General features: G+C 44.2%; 1 protein-coding gene across 1 annotated transcript; it reads right to left on the reverse strand.

Moving 5' to 3' along the window:
- Positions 1 to 948: 948 nt before the first annotated feature.
- Positions 949 to 11,735, reverse strand: LOC149337090 (monocarboxylate transporter 12-B-like). Its single transcript, XM_089554821.1, has 4 exons — positions 11,111 to 11,735; positions 3,593 to 3,736; positions 1,970 to 2,857; positions 949 to 1,882 (listed from the first exon to the last, which is right to left on the reverse strand). Exons 1-4 carry the CDS (start codon positions 11,331 to 11,333, stop codon positions 1,584 to 1,586), a joined length of 1,554 nt encoding a protein of 517 aa, XP_089410947.1. The 5' UTR covers positions 11,334 to 11,735; the 3' UTR covers positions 949 to 1,583.
- Between the last annotated feature and the right edge of the window lie 4,323 nt (positions 11,736 to 16,058).

Here is a 16,058-nt window from a genome sequence, read left to right on the forward strand (position 1 = left end):
GCTAAGGAGAGCGGAGAACGTGCTCAACGGCAGAGACAATGAGGTACGTTCCTGCAAGATAAGAGTGTCGCGTGGCTCGGTTTTCCGAAGGCTGGTGCAGCTCCTTTACCCGCTGAGGTTGACAGCATTGTAGAATGCGCTCCACCCACTCTGGAGGGGAGTGTTAGAACGGTCGGTGGTAGCCGCACAGGGCATTACCCATTTACCTTGGGGCCTGTGGGCACCGGACGCGCCGAATCTCTGTGCACGGTGACCTCGGAGGGGTTTACATACCCTCTCTGGGAAAGGGTCGGGGCGGTCGGGGTGGGGACGGAGACGGGGTTGTCAGTCAGTGTGTGTTGTGTTGTTGACTTGCCGTGGCCGGGGGTGTAGTGGGCCGCCTTTTCTCCTCCATGGAATAAATCTGTGTGGTGGCGAGTGATGAACAACGCCGAACGGATAGCTTCGTTACTGCAGTAAACGCTAGCTGGCTTGAGCCACCGCCCGATTTAAAGGGTTCATCCTTAGCCAAACCAACCAACCCTTAGCGGTCCGTCCGTCCGTCCGTCCGTCCGTCCGTCCGTCCGTCCGTCCGTCCGTCACCCACCCACTCACTCACTCACTCACTCACTCACTCACTCACTCACTCACTCACTCACTCACTCACTCACTCACTCACTCACTCACTCACTCACTCACTCACTCACTCACTCACTCACTCACTCACTCACTCACTCACTCACTCACTCACTCACTCACTCACTCACTCACTCACTCACTCACTCACTCACTCACTCACTCACTCACTCACTCACTCACTCACTCACTCACTCAGTCAGTCAGTCAGTCAGTCAGTCCGTCCGTCCGTCCGTGCAGCGAAAGCTTTACTAGCATAGTGGCACAGATTTCACTGTCTGCACGAATGAACTTCAACGTAGGCATTCCACTGTGGGCCTACTGCTAACAATCGGCAGTTAAAAGCGTTTATTCGTGCGCAATTACAGCGATCGCATTTTGCGACTATCCTGCGCATGTGAGTGAAGGCTAAGAAAAAAGCAATTGCTTCGAGGCACATGTGTTTACCGCTGTTCATAAACAGGCCTCACAATTTCTGTCCTCACTCCTTTATTGGTTAAAAGACAGATTGTTTCGCCTCCTTTGGCGAGACCTGCTTGACAGTGAGACACAGCAGGCATGATTTATCACGCCATCGCATAAGGCATCGCACAGAACACACAGTATCAGGCACACTGAAAAGTAATTCACGAGACATAAATGAGGCCTGCCTCCTCGAAAAAGCGAGCAAAGGCCTACTTCGCAAACAAAGCAAAGATGGCGCTTCCAGGAACTCCAAGAACGTTCGGGATATTGAGGCGGCAGTAAGTGCCCAATAAAAGCGCAGCCTCTCTCTAAGGATCTGAAGCACGCAAATGACGAAAAATGCTGAAGAACTGTTCAGTCTTTGACTAGTAATTTTGTACTTTGCGCACAAATTACAAAGAAAATACACCGAAGCGTGATTAGATTTGCGGTTAGCAAAATAATTCATTATGGACATAATGACCAGAACATTAAGACCAAGAAAGCTCCGCTACATAAATCTCCTACACCACCTTTACAGTGTGGGGCGGACGTACTCTTTGAGAGCATTGTAGTATTGTTCTAGAATCTTTTTTTATCTGTTGAAGTCTGTAGTCTTCTTGGGGAATGGAAGTTAGTTTAGGTTTATTCGCGGTCTGCATTACAGGCGCTCCGGCACCGCGGTGGGGATCGTCGCGCTGACGTCTTCGCCTAGAGGCGTCCCAGCAAGCAAGCACCAGCAAAAGCAGCGCCACAAAAGTGCTCAACGCCGAGAATGTCACGTAGAGTAGATCATACGAGCCTTTCGTGTCTCGGAAGAATCCTGAAAAGCAAAGAAAACACCAGACACGTTAATGCACCCGTCACTTCATATTAAACGGCAAAGAGGGAGGCATGATATGAGTCTCACCAATTACAGAAGGTCCGGAGAGCCACACCGGGATGGCTAGTATACCGGCTACCCCACAGCAGAAACTAACTCCTTCCACAACCATGTAGTCCCCCATCAGCACGGTCTTGATGCACAGGATGTAGCCCATGACCACGCCCATCAAAAAGGCGAGGACAGCGAGACCAGCGAACGTCGTCATCATAGGAAGAAGCAGAAAGAACCCAGCTGCAGCCGTCATGTTCGCCACGGCCACGGGACAGCGGCTGAAGGGAATTTTGTCCGTGGCAAAGGGTGCCGCCACTCGTCCGGCCAGGAGTCCTATGGCGTTGTAGATCACGAGCTGATTGCCATTTTGCAGTTTCCAACCCTTGTCGACGGCGTAAGCTACGATGGTTATCGAGAACGTCACGAACACGTACTCGGTGACGACCGAGTAAAGCACCATTACGTAGAACGGCAGCGACTTGAAGCTCGAGAGAGCGATTTCAGTTATGCGGTTCTTGGAAGGAGTAGAAGTTTCGAGTTGGTTCTCGGGACTCGTCGACGGTGGCTGCTGCTGCGAACAACGCAGTGCCGCATCTTTGCCACCGTTTTCAACGCTCTCTTTGTTTATGGTTGTGGCAGCATCAGCATCTTGGGGAGCTGATTTAAAGCAGCGCACACGGCAAGGTTGAGGGCACTTGATGAGCATGATGATTGGCAGGACGTGCATCACCAGCCCGCCAGTAATAAGGAGACAGCCTTGAACTCCGAACGTCTCTGTGAGCTCCCACAAAAGCGGCAGGGCGGCCATTCCAGAAGTTGCCCTGAATATCCACATGATGGCAGTTGCAGTACCTCTGTACTCGTCAAAGTAAATCAGCAAGTAGAGCAGGAGGCCCAGCAGGGCTGTTCCAATACCAGTTCCTGTGAAATGGAAGAATAAAACATACCATAAATTACGTGATAGCCAGCATTTCGACGCGGGAATACAGTGTACTCATCAAAGCAGGAGTGCTGCTGGATCAGCAAGTTTATCCGGCGTACGTAGACATTCTGATAGATTGATTTTGTAGGTGGGGCGGCATAGCAACCACACTGCAGCGAGAGTAATTTCAACACAGTAATCGTAAGAAGGCAGAAATACATCTAAAAAACTTCAAAGGCCACAGAAAACATGAAAGAAGCGAAAGAAAACTACACAGCCTAGTGGCAAACGGCATCACAGCTTTTCAAAAGCTGACGTCATGCTTCGTGTGTTCACCGACAGATCCATTGATTGAAGGTGACGCGGAGTGCGCATGCGTTATCGTGAATGCAAAGACATGCGCAAAGATCGAAAGATTGACGGCGAAAAATTACCGTGGCCACTTAAGGATCTTACGACAATTGCGATTTTATTTTGATTCTATTCCAATTCTATTCCAACTTTATTGCAATGATATTCTAATTTTACTCCATTCCTTTCAGTTGGCGAAGCTGCAAATGCTAATGCTGAATATAACTGGTTACCCTTTCCTGTTTCGGATGGCGTCATACAGTTTCGACCAATCGCGAGTTTTGTCACGCCGACACTTTCTGTTCGATGCGTAGTTTTCTTGTCAATGAGCTGTCTAGTGCTTTTGCAGGGATAACTCGTCACAAATGCCGGTTTAAACTTACCGTAAACCACGCCGAACGTAAAGGTCATCCAGCCCACGCTGGGCGCAAAGGCCGATGTGACGAGGCCGGCTGAAGCCAGGAAGCCTCCCAAGAGGCTGATCTGATGTACGGACAGCTTGCGTTGGAGCTGGCTCACAAGGAAGCCTGCGGTGGGAAAGGAAAAAAAAATATAGCTGTGTACGGCCAGTGTTTTAAGAGTTGTCAGCGGTAGCTAGTTCACGAAATGATTGACATAATGATGAAGCCGTGCACGATGCCAACTCAGCAAACAAAAGTCGCCGCAGTATACCCAATGAATGAATGATCGTGGGGATTCGTGGCTTAGGGAAAGTCTGTGTTAGAACTTGGGGCGGGAATTGGCTTGCCCGGGTTGGTCTTCCACAAAAGGTGGAGCCCAGTGGCTGTCTTGTAGTCGAATCACAGCTTTGTACATCTCTTGGGCTCCTTATTTATTAAGATAACTGTAGCTGGCCATAAGTAATATCCATGACAGTTTTTAGAACTTCCAAAGCGCGGTTACCCTGAGCGCTGTGGCGAGACAAATTTAGTCGCCATCGCGCTACAATACATAAGCTTTCGAGAAATTTTAGGCCAAGCAAAACCTTCAGTGCATGTAACTCGTCGAAACAGCCAAAATAAGCTGGACCACAGTGCAGAGGTTAACTGCGTTTCCAAGATTCTAAAAATTGATATGGATATCAATTACAGTGATCTAGGGCTGCTAGTAATAAAGGGTTTGGTCTTATTTGGTTTATGGGGTTTAACATCCCAGAGGGACTCAAGGCAATGAGAGATGCCGTTGTGAAGGGCTCTGGAAATTTGCACCACCTGGGGTCCGTCAATGTGGACTGACATTGGACAGCACACGGGAGTCCAGCATTTCGCCTCCATCGAGCAGCACCCTAAACATTGAGCCACAATAGCTGCTCGTACGACGACATTCTACCATGGTTGATTCCACTAAAGCAAATTGCCTCCTAATTTGTTCCAGGCCTTCTCAGAGGCGCAAGCGTGTATTTCACCAGCTCCTTTAATGTAAACATACCATGCAGGTAAACATACCATAATGCATGTTACACATACGTGTAACAAGCATCTGGTTCTTTTTCACCAGGCTGAAGACCGTATTTCGGAAGGAGCCTAAAGACGGACTACGGAAGCACACGACGAGTTTCATCGTCCGGTCAACCAATCAGCAGCGGCGATTCTGGATACGTCACACCCATGGAAAAGTTATAAGCAGCGACGAGGGAGACAACCGATGCAGTCCGGCGGTGCACGACATACGTGTAACATGCATCTGGTTCTTTTTCACTAGGTAAGAACCCGGACATTTTCAAACGGTGCGTTTTTCCTGAGTTGTATTTTCCATACCGCTGGACTGCCTCTTTACGTGTGTGAAAAGATGTCGAAAGTTGATTGTTTGGCATGCATGAAACCCTTATCTCCTGAGCAAGGAAGAATGCAATGCTCCGAGTGTACAAACCAATACCATGTAGGGAAATGCTCAGGTGTTACAAAAACCCCATTCAAGGCTATGAAATCCGAAGAAATAGCATACTGGATTTGTTCTACGTGCCGAGTGCACAGCGATAGACAGTATTCATTGGAAAATACAGACAAGAGTGCTGAAAAGGGACAGCATATCAGATCTGAGGTTCTTGATGAAATACGAAAACTTGCCGAAGCAGTCAAAGTGATAACTGATAAAGTGAATGCGATAGAGAAGGTTCTAGAAATGCAGGCACTAAAGGCCTGCATTTGAAACTAAACACTGGAAACTAAACTAGATACGGCAGTGGAAACGACTAAAGAAATTGAGAGGTCTGTAGATTACATTTCAGAGCAGTACGACGAAATGCTGCAGAAAGTAGACGATCAGAGCAAGACAATCGAAGGAATGCAAGACAAGATTGCGGGCTTAGAAACCATGATATCGGAGCGAGAGACCGTGATTAAGGAACTACTGCTGGCAGTCGATCGACCAGAACAGTATTCCAGACGAAACAACATTGAAATACACGGCATTCCAAAACAGGATAGTGTAAATCTAATGTCAGTTGTTCAAGATTTAGCGGAAAAGCTACAGCTGCCCTTCCCTGAAGAAGCGGAAATTGAATCCGTACACAGATTGCGAGCAAAAGAAGAAAAGAGACCGGCGATAATGGTTTGGTTTACTAGCAGGAAGACAAGGGATTAATGGATTGAGAAAAGGATGGCATTGAGACTGGATAATATTTATATCAACGAAAACCTGACACAAAGAATAAAAAACTTGTTTGGAAAACCAAATCAGCTGCAAAAGCGGACAGCTTTCAGTTCGTGTGGACCAGAAATGGCAAAATTCTGACCAGGAAAGCACCTGGCGCTACAGTGATTCAAGTGGAGCACGAGAGTGACCTTGACAATATTCGTTAAGATGTCTCAGACTTTTTTGTCCTTTCCGGAATGGCAGGCATATGTCCAAGAAACAATAGAAGCAAACCCTAAACATGAAGTTGACATTATTGTTCTTTAGATCAACGCAAGAAGCGTAAAGAAACACTGGAACCTACTCCGCTCATATTTATCGCAGGCATCTGAGTGTCCTGATATTATTGTTTTATGTGAAACCAACTTACAATATGCTGAATGCTCCCTGTACAACTTGAACGGCTACAACCAGTACAATTATTGTATGAAGGAACGCAAAGGGGGTGGCATAATGGTGTTCGTCAAATCTGAACATAGATCGGAAATTATTGAGTACAGCTCAGTTTCAGCCGAAGCTGTCATGTATCGGTCAATACTAAAACAGAAAACTACGTCATAAGTGCCATGTACAGGCCTCCTGGAAACAATATAAATGACTTTTTGAAAAAATTGCATGTGTGGCTGATGAAAGTCCACAGTAATAATCCGTTAATAATAGGTGACATCAATATTTATGTGGCAAAGCAAGGTAACAAGAACGTTCTGGATTACCTAGATTTACTTGCAGGATATGGATTAAAAAATATGATTGAGGACTTCACTAGAGAGGAATGGAAGGGGACCAGTTTCACACAGACAAGCATAGACCACATTGTCGCATCAACGACCAGATGATCAGTTGCTGGAGTGATTCGACAGAAGGTAGCTTACCACTATTTTGTAGCTCTAGCCTATTTAAAAGGGAAGGACTTATGCAACGATATCGACATGAAACTTCTAAAGCACACAAACACCAATACTGTGGATAAATTAATTAAAGAATTTGATTGGAATGCACTGGTGTGCCAGAATCACGAGGAAATGTATGAGAAGTTCGTTAAAGAAATGTCGGTTATCTATTTGAAAGAAACTAAACAAAAGGCTTTAAAGCAAAGAAATCGAAAGAGCACATGGATTGACCGCGAAATATTAGAACTCTGCAAGAGAAGGACCACGTATGGGAACGATGCAAACAAGACCCAGACAACATGGTGCTGAAAAAAGAGTACAGAAGGATGAGAAATAAGGTAACAGCAAAGCTAAGGTTGGCTAAAAAGCGATACTTTCTAAACAAATTTCCAAGCAGCAAAGGAAATACAAAAGGCACATGGAATTTAGTGAACCAGGTTTTGTGTAAAAAACCAAAGCGAGGTATCGACGAGATCATTAAAGCAAACTTTAGAGAAGATTTAGATGTTAAGAAACTTGCCGACAGATTTAATGACCAGTTGGTAAAATCAATTGAAAACTTTAGAGATACTGTGCGGGATGCACGGCCAAAAACAAAGGAGATAGACTCGCTCCAGAAATCGGCCTACTTACCCCCCAAAACAGAAAATAACTTGTGGAAAATAACAAATTCAATACCGGTTAATAAGCCAGCAGGAAAAGATGGCATTAGACCAAGGGACATTCAGAGGAACTTTAAAGAACTGAAGAACGTTATTCTAGCAATCATAAATGGAGCCTTAAACTCAGGAGTAATTCCTGAAAAACTTAAAATTTCAGTTGACAGATCTTTATACAAGAAGGGCAAAAAAAATTATTGCATCAATTACAGACCCATATCGATATTACCGGTCCTTGCATACGTAATGGAAAAATATATAGCGAAGATAATGACGGTATTTTGCGAGAACTCACTGTTTACAACAAGTCAGTGTGGTTTTCGAACAGGTCGAAGTACGATTTGCTGTTAGAAGATTTTAGCGACCTAATACACTCAAAAATTGACCAAAATGAAATTGTGCTGAGCTTATTTCTTGACCTGAGCAGAGCATTTGATACAATCGATCGCAATATTTTACAGGATAAGCTAAAAAATTTGGGTTTCCGAGGGCCGTTTGCAGCATGGTTTCAAAATTACTTCACGAACGTAAACAGACGGTGAAAATTGATAACGAATATAGTGAAGTAATAGTCACTAAATTCAGTGTACCTCAAGGTTCTTCTCTAGGACCGTTATTATTCAACTTATACGTGAACGATTTTCGGATTCCTAAACTTAAACTCCAAGTTGTACCAATTTGCTGACGACACCGCACTGGTAATGGCACATTCCAGTTTGGAAGAAGCCTCATTCGCTCTTCAATCAGATGTTCATAAATTTATGAACGGGTACAAGAAAAATTACATTTTTCCAAATAGCTCAAAAACAAAGCTCATGTGTTTTCATTATCCCCACAAAAAACTGAATGTGCTACAGCCAATATTTCTTCACGCTGAAAAATGTGTCCCACTTGAATATAGCAATAATGTCCGGTACTTAGGCATTGAATTTGATCCTACCTTGTCGTAGAGTAACCATGTGAATCTTATTTGTAAAAAGCTACGAACTGTTGTAGCACAGATGTGTCATATAAAAAGCTGCACAACTGTCAACATAAGAAGAATGGCATACCAGTCCTTGAGGGTAGCACAGTTACGGTATGGTATTACACTGTACGGGTTTTGATCAGAAATACAACAAAAGAAAATTACCAGCGTAATTTATAAATGTGTTCAAAATGTCTTGTATGGTGTGCTATTAGAGGGTAAAGAGAAAAAAGACCTGTATATGGCAGGAGACCTACTACAATTTGAAGAATTCCAGAACTACACTATCTGTACCAGGTTCTATTATGACAATATTTTTAAGTCAGAGAAACCTCAAAGCAAGTTCACCTCAAGAAACATAGAACGATTCAGCGTCCTCAGAATTTATACGAAATATGGCAAATGGTGCAGAGCTTGCTATACGCCTGCATTATTCAATAAACTATCCGATGTCGAGATCAACCATACATCGATAAAAAAGGTAAAACGAGTACTAAAGGATGTTTTCCTTAAAAATCTATAAAAAGGTTTGCACCTTACATTAAATGCTCTATAGGTGTTACGTTGTATATTTCCACATTCACTATTTCATTTTGTTTATTCAAGTGTCTAGAAGTGTAAATATATATAACGGCATTTTTACTTCGTTTATGAGCCGCCGCGGTGGCTCAGTGGCTATGGTGCTCGGCTGCTGACCCAAAAGACGCGGGTTCGATCCCGGCCGCGGCGGCTAGAATTTCTTTGGAGGAGAAATTCTAGAGGCCCGTGTACTGTGCTTTGTCAGTGCACGTTAAAGAACCCCAGGTGGTCGAAATTTCCGGAGCCCTTCACTACGGCGTCTCTCATAGCCTTAGTCGCTTTGGGACGTTAAACCCCACAAAACCAACCAAACTTCGTTTATGAAATTTCCCCGTGTCGTAGAGAAGATGCAGTGTATCTGTGTATGCTTGCTCAATTCTTTAGTTACTAACAAAATTCAATCTGTCCACAGACTAACGATGGTGACATGTCGCGCCTGTGTTACAAAAACTGTGAATGATCTTCTGCTTTACTCATGAAATTTCCGCTGTCCAGATAGCGACGACGGTAACATGTGCGCTTGTTTTTACGTTGTGCTTTGATAAGATTGTCAAGCCAGTGATTTAGTTCCAAGAAAGGTACCAAGAAAACATGTTTTTATTTCGCAGGCTGCCGGCACCGCAGACAAGCACAACATTGCTTAAGCGCTGCGGGAATGTACGCTTTGTGAGAAAGTTGGACAAAATAAACCATTATTAGTATTATTATTATTATTGTTATTATTATTATTCTTAACCTATGCAGTTCGTTTCCGCTAATAATCTTAACTCACCTTTAAGCGAAGTTTACTCGGGCGTGCCACAAGGCTCAGTGCTCGGACCCCTTTATTTCTTATTTACATAAGCGATCTCCCTTCCATTGTATCATCTAACATTCTTTTGTTTGCTGACGACTGTGTTGTTTTCCGCGAAATATAATCCCCCGATGATACTAACCTCTTTCAGCGTGATCTCTCTAACATTTCTCTTTGGTGTAATGAATGGGTTATGGAACTTAATACTAATAATGGCAAAATTATGCGAATATCAAGAACTGCCAACACTCCGCCTGTGTACTACCTACACCTACATAACGTTTCCTTAGAAGCGGTTACTTCATATAAATACCTGGGTGTTCATATTTCTGCTGACCTTAACTGGACGCGCCATATTGATTACATTGCTAACAAAGCTAACCGCATGTAGGGCTACGTGCGCTGTAACTTTTCCAAAACTCCATCTTCCATGAAATTATTGCTTTATAAAACACTAATACGTTCTAATCTGGAATACGCCGCCGCCATATGTGATCCCTATCATGAAAAACTGATAACTTTGCTTGAGCTAGTTCAAAAAAACGCTGCTCGTTTTATCCTGTCCAACTTTAACCGTACCGAAAGTGTAACAAGCATGAAAGGTAACCTTTGTTCGCCTCTTTTAGCATCTCGCCGGCAGACAAGTCGTTTGAGCCTCTTTCATAAACTATACCATCATCCCATGCTATATGATGCCCTCATTTCGAACCCCATATACGCGTCACATCGCATTGATCATCGTCACAAAGTTGTCATTGAAACGTGTAACACTGTAACTTTATTTCAGTCTTTCTTGCCTCGTACATCACGGGAATGGAACCGCCTTCCCGCAGAAATCGTCGACATAAGTGATAACCAAGATTTTCGTTCTGCATTAGCTAACATTGTATAACAGGAGTATGATAATACTTTGTTTTAAATCATGCATTGCATCTGTTTATGTATTTTCTTGGTTTGCAACGACTCCCCTCTTTAATGCCTTTGGCCTTGAGGGTTCAATAAATAAAAATGGCAAAAATGAATAAAACACTCATGAAAGTAACGCAAGTAATGGTCAAAGAGATCACTGAGATAATAAACTTTACACAAAGTACTATATTCAGCAGACAAGCACCATGTTTCATTGAATCACAAACAGAAAGCTGACGTCATTGATAACGTGCAAAGAAATAACTATTAATCCATTTTTCCTTCGGCGATGGTCTTCCAGTCAGTTGATTTTGTTACATAAGCTTTTTCTTTCTTTCTTTGTAACAAAAATGATAAAAAACGTTTCAAACTTTCTACGCACTGGCACGAACAGATTTTATATTTCCTTCTTTAAAACCCTTCTATACTGTGATACAGTGCTGCTTACCACTCCTCACACAATGTCTCACCTGCCGAGCTTTGCGCGATGACCAGAGCGCTGGATATCCGGTAGACCTGTTCGTGGTTGATGGCGTACTTCTCCATGAACAGCACAGCCAGGTAGCCGTAGCAGGAGCTCACCATGACCAGCAAGAAGGCGGACGACGCCACGGCGAAGGGCACACCCCAGCATCGGTCCGTCAAACCAAGCCGCCTCGCGACGTCCGCCGACTCGGAGCCCCGTTGAGCCATTCCGAGGAAGGCGACACTGACCTGATTCGCACGTTCAAAGGCGAAATCTAGCTCTGTCAGAGCTCACCTTCTGAGCCCCGAGTCGCTTAACTGCTGTCCTTCTTGACCCAGTTGCATGCTCAAGGGTTCGTCATCGCACATCGTTGAGAGCAGGGGCACATGGTCGATAGGAATGGGACTTCCTACACTGTAGCGTCACATTCTGCCGATGCGACCTGGTGTGTTGAATTCCCGACGCGAAGGATGCGTTAGGGGCGTTCTTTGTTTCTTCTTGCAAATGGTGAAAAGCTTATTGCTGATGTCTGCGGATGCAGCTGAGCAAAGAATGCCAGCGCACGCTTGTGGAGCGCGCCGGGCGCGTGCATTCAATCCGCGGCACAGGCGCGTAGAGCACGACGACTCCTTCGCCGCCCGTTGCACGAAGAGCCTTGACGCGCCGAGCGAGAGTGAGGGTAATTGTGTAAGAGTACTGAAAAACACCTCTCGGCAAGAGATGATAGGAGTAGAAAAGAGGGCAATGGAAGGGACAGGAAGGGGGATACGCTTGAGCCACGCGGAAGAGAAAACTTGCCGGAAGGCGTTACAGGCGCTTTGTTATACTGTATCGTCCTTCTTTGTGAGTGTTTTTGCGTGTGTGTGCGTGAGCGCGCTGAACCGCATTCAAACTCTTGCTGGGGCAGCACTAAAACACGCTTTAGCATCGGGGGGGGGGGGGGGGGGGGGGGTACATCGCGAACAAGACGAAGGACGAAGCAAGAAGACTATACAGACGAGCGCTGACTCGAAACTGATTTTTTATTGAGAGGAGCAAACATATATGTACAAAATAATCATAATAATCGATATGTTTGCTCCTTTCAACAAAAATTCAGTTTCGAGTCAGCGCTCGTCTGTGTAGTCTTCTTGCTTCGTCCTTCGTCTTGTTCGCGCTGTACCCTCCCACGATGAATTATTACAAACTTGCCCAGCTATACATCCTTCTTCAATGCCTTAGCACATCGTGATTTCGGACGTCACCATTAACATGTTTCCTCGGACAGTAAGATAGGGACTGTGCTTTCGTGCAAGTTCCTTCAAGGAAGAAACCGAGAAAGGCTTGGTGTGGTTACGTGTCACTGGTGCGCGAGCTACGTGACGGACGCCGTGCGCAGCACCAGTATTCGTACTTCAAGCGTGCTGGGCAGTGATTAAGCGACGGCAAACAGACTTGGAGCAAACGAAGCTTCGCCACCAACAAATGACATTTAAGAGGTCGTTTATGATGGGAAACGATGTCGAAAAGACGACCTCACCGGTGAACACCACAGGCACCCGGTTTCGCACTTTAGTAAAAAAAAAAGGAAATTCGCATTCACTCGAGCGCTAAAAAAATTCTATGTTTGTCTGCTTGAGGATACAGTACCCAATCTTGCATGAATTGATTTAAAATGAATGTGTTTCAGCGTAATTGACACGCAGCTGTCAAGCTTGTTATAGTGCGTCTTTGCTTGTCTTTGCTTGTTCAGGAGTGAAATCACTCGTGAAGAAGATCGGTCTTCCGATCGAAACGTTCAGTCGAATAAATATATTTCCTTTAACGAAGCGTATACTTCGCTATATACTCTTGTAAGCAGTGAAGTACTTTATGCTCTCGCAACCTATATATATATATATATATATATATATATATATAGCGAAGTATACGCTTCGTTAAAGGAAACATATTTATTAAACTCGACGTTTCGATCGGAAGACCGATCTTCTTCTCCTGAAGAAGATCGGTCTTCCGATCGAAACGTCGAGTTTAATAAATATGTTTCCTTTAACGAAGCGTATACTTCGCTATATATTCTTATAAGCAGTCTAGTACTTCACGCTTTCGCAACCTATATATATATATATATATATATATATATATATAGCGAAGTATACGCTTCGTTAAAGGAAACATATTTATTAAACTCGACGTTTCGATCGGAAGACCGATCTTCTTCTCCTGAAGAAGATCGGTCTTCCGATCGAAACGTCGAGTTTAATAAATATGTTTCCTTTAACGAAGCGTATACTTCGCTATATATTCTTATAAGCAGTCTAGTACTTCACGCTTTCGCAACCTATATATATATATATATATATATATGTTGTTACGGCATAGATGTTGCGGCCTACGACCTACGCTGACCGAGAGCGCGCTGCGCTATACGAATAAAGAGGCGCGGGGCGATCGCGAGGGGAGACGGAGAACGAAAGAGAATCGCCGCGGCCGGTTGTGTCTGGGTCTCCTGCGTTCCTGTGTGCCTTGCTCTGCGCGGGCCCGCCGTCCCGTAACAATATATATATATATATATATATATATATATATATAGTAAACAGGCACAGAAACAAAGGAACACAGGCAATTTTATTCATTTATTTAATCTATTTTGTGTTTGTGCTGCTGATCCCAGGAGAATAGTACTAAATATGTTATCGCTTAAAGAGAATCGATTAGAAAAGCAGAAGAAAAAGCAACCACATGCCGTCGGTGGCAACCATTCCCAACGTCACTTAAAAAGTGCTTATGAGTTGGTTGATCTGGATTGTGCAGATGGTGACTTGTTCCAGCAAGCATTATAATCAGTGGGCGCTCTTTGGATTTCTCTAGGGGGTAGAGACACCGTCAAGCCCAATTCGTTTGGCTTTTTGTCTGCACTCCTGTCATCTGTACATGTATAGATGCAAATAAACTTCAATTGAATTTAATTCAATGTCGCTGAATGTTCATTCCGTACCTACCATCTGAAGCACGAACTGTTGTGCACTCACGTGGCTTGAACTTCTTCCCAGCGACGGGTGGTTATATCGAATTCCAGCTTGTAAAAGATTTAGAAAACGTCGCACGCACGATGAGGCTACGCGAGGTTTTTTCATGGACGGTCCGCTTCTACTTATATGCCATCACATCACCAATGAACCCCACCCTGTCAACGGGACAAATACCTCGATCTACTGTGCAACAGAATATTCTAAAAAATCTGAAAAGCGTTCATCTTTCAGGCATAACTTGTCCATAGATGAAGCGAAAGCAATTGAGCCACTGCAGAACCGCCTTGAAATAGTTATCAAGCCCGCAGAGAAAGGTGGCGCAGTAGTAATCATGGATAAGACCAATTATATTGCTGAGGCAGAAAGACTGCTCAATGACACAATGTTTTATGAACGATTGAACGCTGACCCGACGGAGAAGTTAAAGGAAATAACAATAGATAGTATAGGAGAGCTTCTGAAGGATGGAAAACTGTTTGAAAAAGCAAAGCAATGGCTAGTACCTATGAGCCCGATTGCAGGCAGATTTTATCTTTTACCTAAAATACATAAACCTGACAATCCAGGCCGCCCCATAGCCTCAGGCACGGGAACGGTCACTGAGCCCTTGTCCCGCTATGTTGACAGTTTAATCAGCATTATTCCGCCCACATTTCCATCTTACCTGAAAGACACCAACCATTTTTTAAGAGATTTTTTTGACCTTGATGTCCCTCACGGTTCGCTACTTGCGACCGTGGATGTAGCTTCTCTTTAAATTAACATTCCACATGAAGATGGTATTCGAGCAGTACTCCACGCATACGATCATGTATGTTTCGTCAAGGTGGTCGATGCATCCACTCTGGAGATCCTATTGAGGCTAATACTCCAATAAAATAATTTTGAATCCAATAGAATCAATTTTGTACAACTGAGCGGTACGTGAATGGGGTCAAAAATAGGCCTGAATTATGACAATATTTTCCTGAGATTACTTGAGGGCAAATTCCTTGGCGGTTGTAGCTTAAAATTCTTTTATTACAAGCGCTACATAGATATTTTTTTCATGTGGCAGCACGGCGAATAAGAACTACTTTTCATAGCAGCATTTAATAACGTGCACCGTTCAATTTCATTTACGGGTTCATATGCGGTGTCAACCACTAATTTTTTGGACGTAACAATATCTTTGTATGGTACCAAACTCAAAACTAAGCTTTATAGGAAACCGACCGATTGGCATCAATACCTTCATTTCCAAAGTTGCCACGCAAGGCACTGCAAGACCAGGATCCCATACAGCCAAGCACTTCGCTTTAAAATACTTATTCATACTATTCCCACTTTGCTGGCAATTGTGCAAAACTGCGAAATGCTGTTGCAAGACAAAGGTACCCACCGCAAGTTATTGACGACGTAATAAAACGCGCAGATTCAATAGACCTCAAGGAAATCCTTCGTTCAGATAAACACGGGGGACGACAATTAAACACCGCTTTAGTGCTAACCCATTGCGCATCAGTGACCAATGTTATCATTATCCTCAAGAAACATCACAATATTCTTATGCAGAGAAGCCGCCTAACACGAATATTACCGCAGCCACCCCTTGTAGCATATCGTAGGTCACGGAACCTGCGCGACATGCTAACTTCATTAAAAACATATCCCCCCTCTGCAACTGGTTTTCGCCCGCGCCAAAAACCGCGTTTTAAGGTATGCACTCACATGACCCCTGCCAGATTGGCAAGAAGTTCTGCGTCAGACTTTTGCTGCAAAATAAAAGGGAATTTCACCCGCGGCAATAGCAATGTTGTCTATCTGCTCGAATGCGGTGTGTGTAAGCTGCAGCACTTCGGACCGACTGAACTACCCTTCAGGTTGCGATCCAGTAACCACCGATCACATGCCAATACCCTTCCTAGTGTATCCGATCCAACCGGAGGCATGTGGGTGTTT

The sequence above is a fragment of the Amblyomma mixtum genome, chromosome 7, assembly GCF_055824585.1.
Source record: "Amblyomma mixtum isolate Tamu chromosome 7, ASM5582458v1, whole genome shotgun sequence".
Classification (NCBI taxonomy): domain Eukaryota; kingdom Metazoa; phylum Arthropoda; class Arachnida; order Ixodida; family Ixodidae; genus Amblyomma; species Amblyomma mixtum.

Excerpts from the sequence above, each read along its gene's own strand:
- LOC149337090 (XM_089554821.1), bottom strand. The coding sequence starts at position 11,333 with ATGGCTCAACGGGGCTCCGAGTCGGCGGACGTCGCGAGGCGGCTTGGT. Across the intron at positions 2,858-3,592 it reads TACGTTCGGCGTGGTTTACG|GAACTGGTATTGGAACAGCC; the intron begins GTAAGTTTAAAC and ends TCCATTTCACAG. Across the intron at positions 1,883-1,969 it reads CTCCGGACCTTCTGTAATTG|GATTCTTCCGAGACACGAAA; the intron begins GTGAGACTCATA and ends TTTGCTTTTCAG.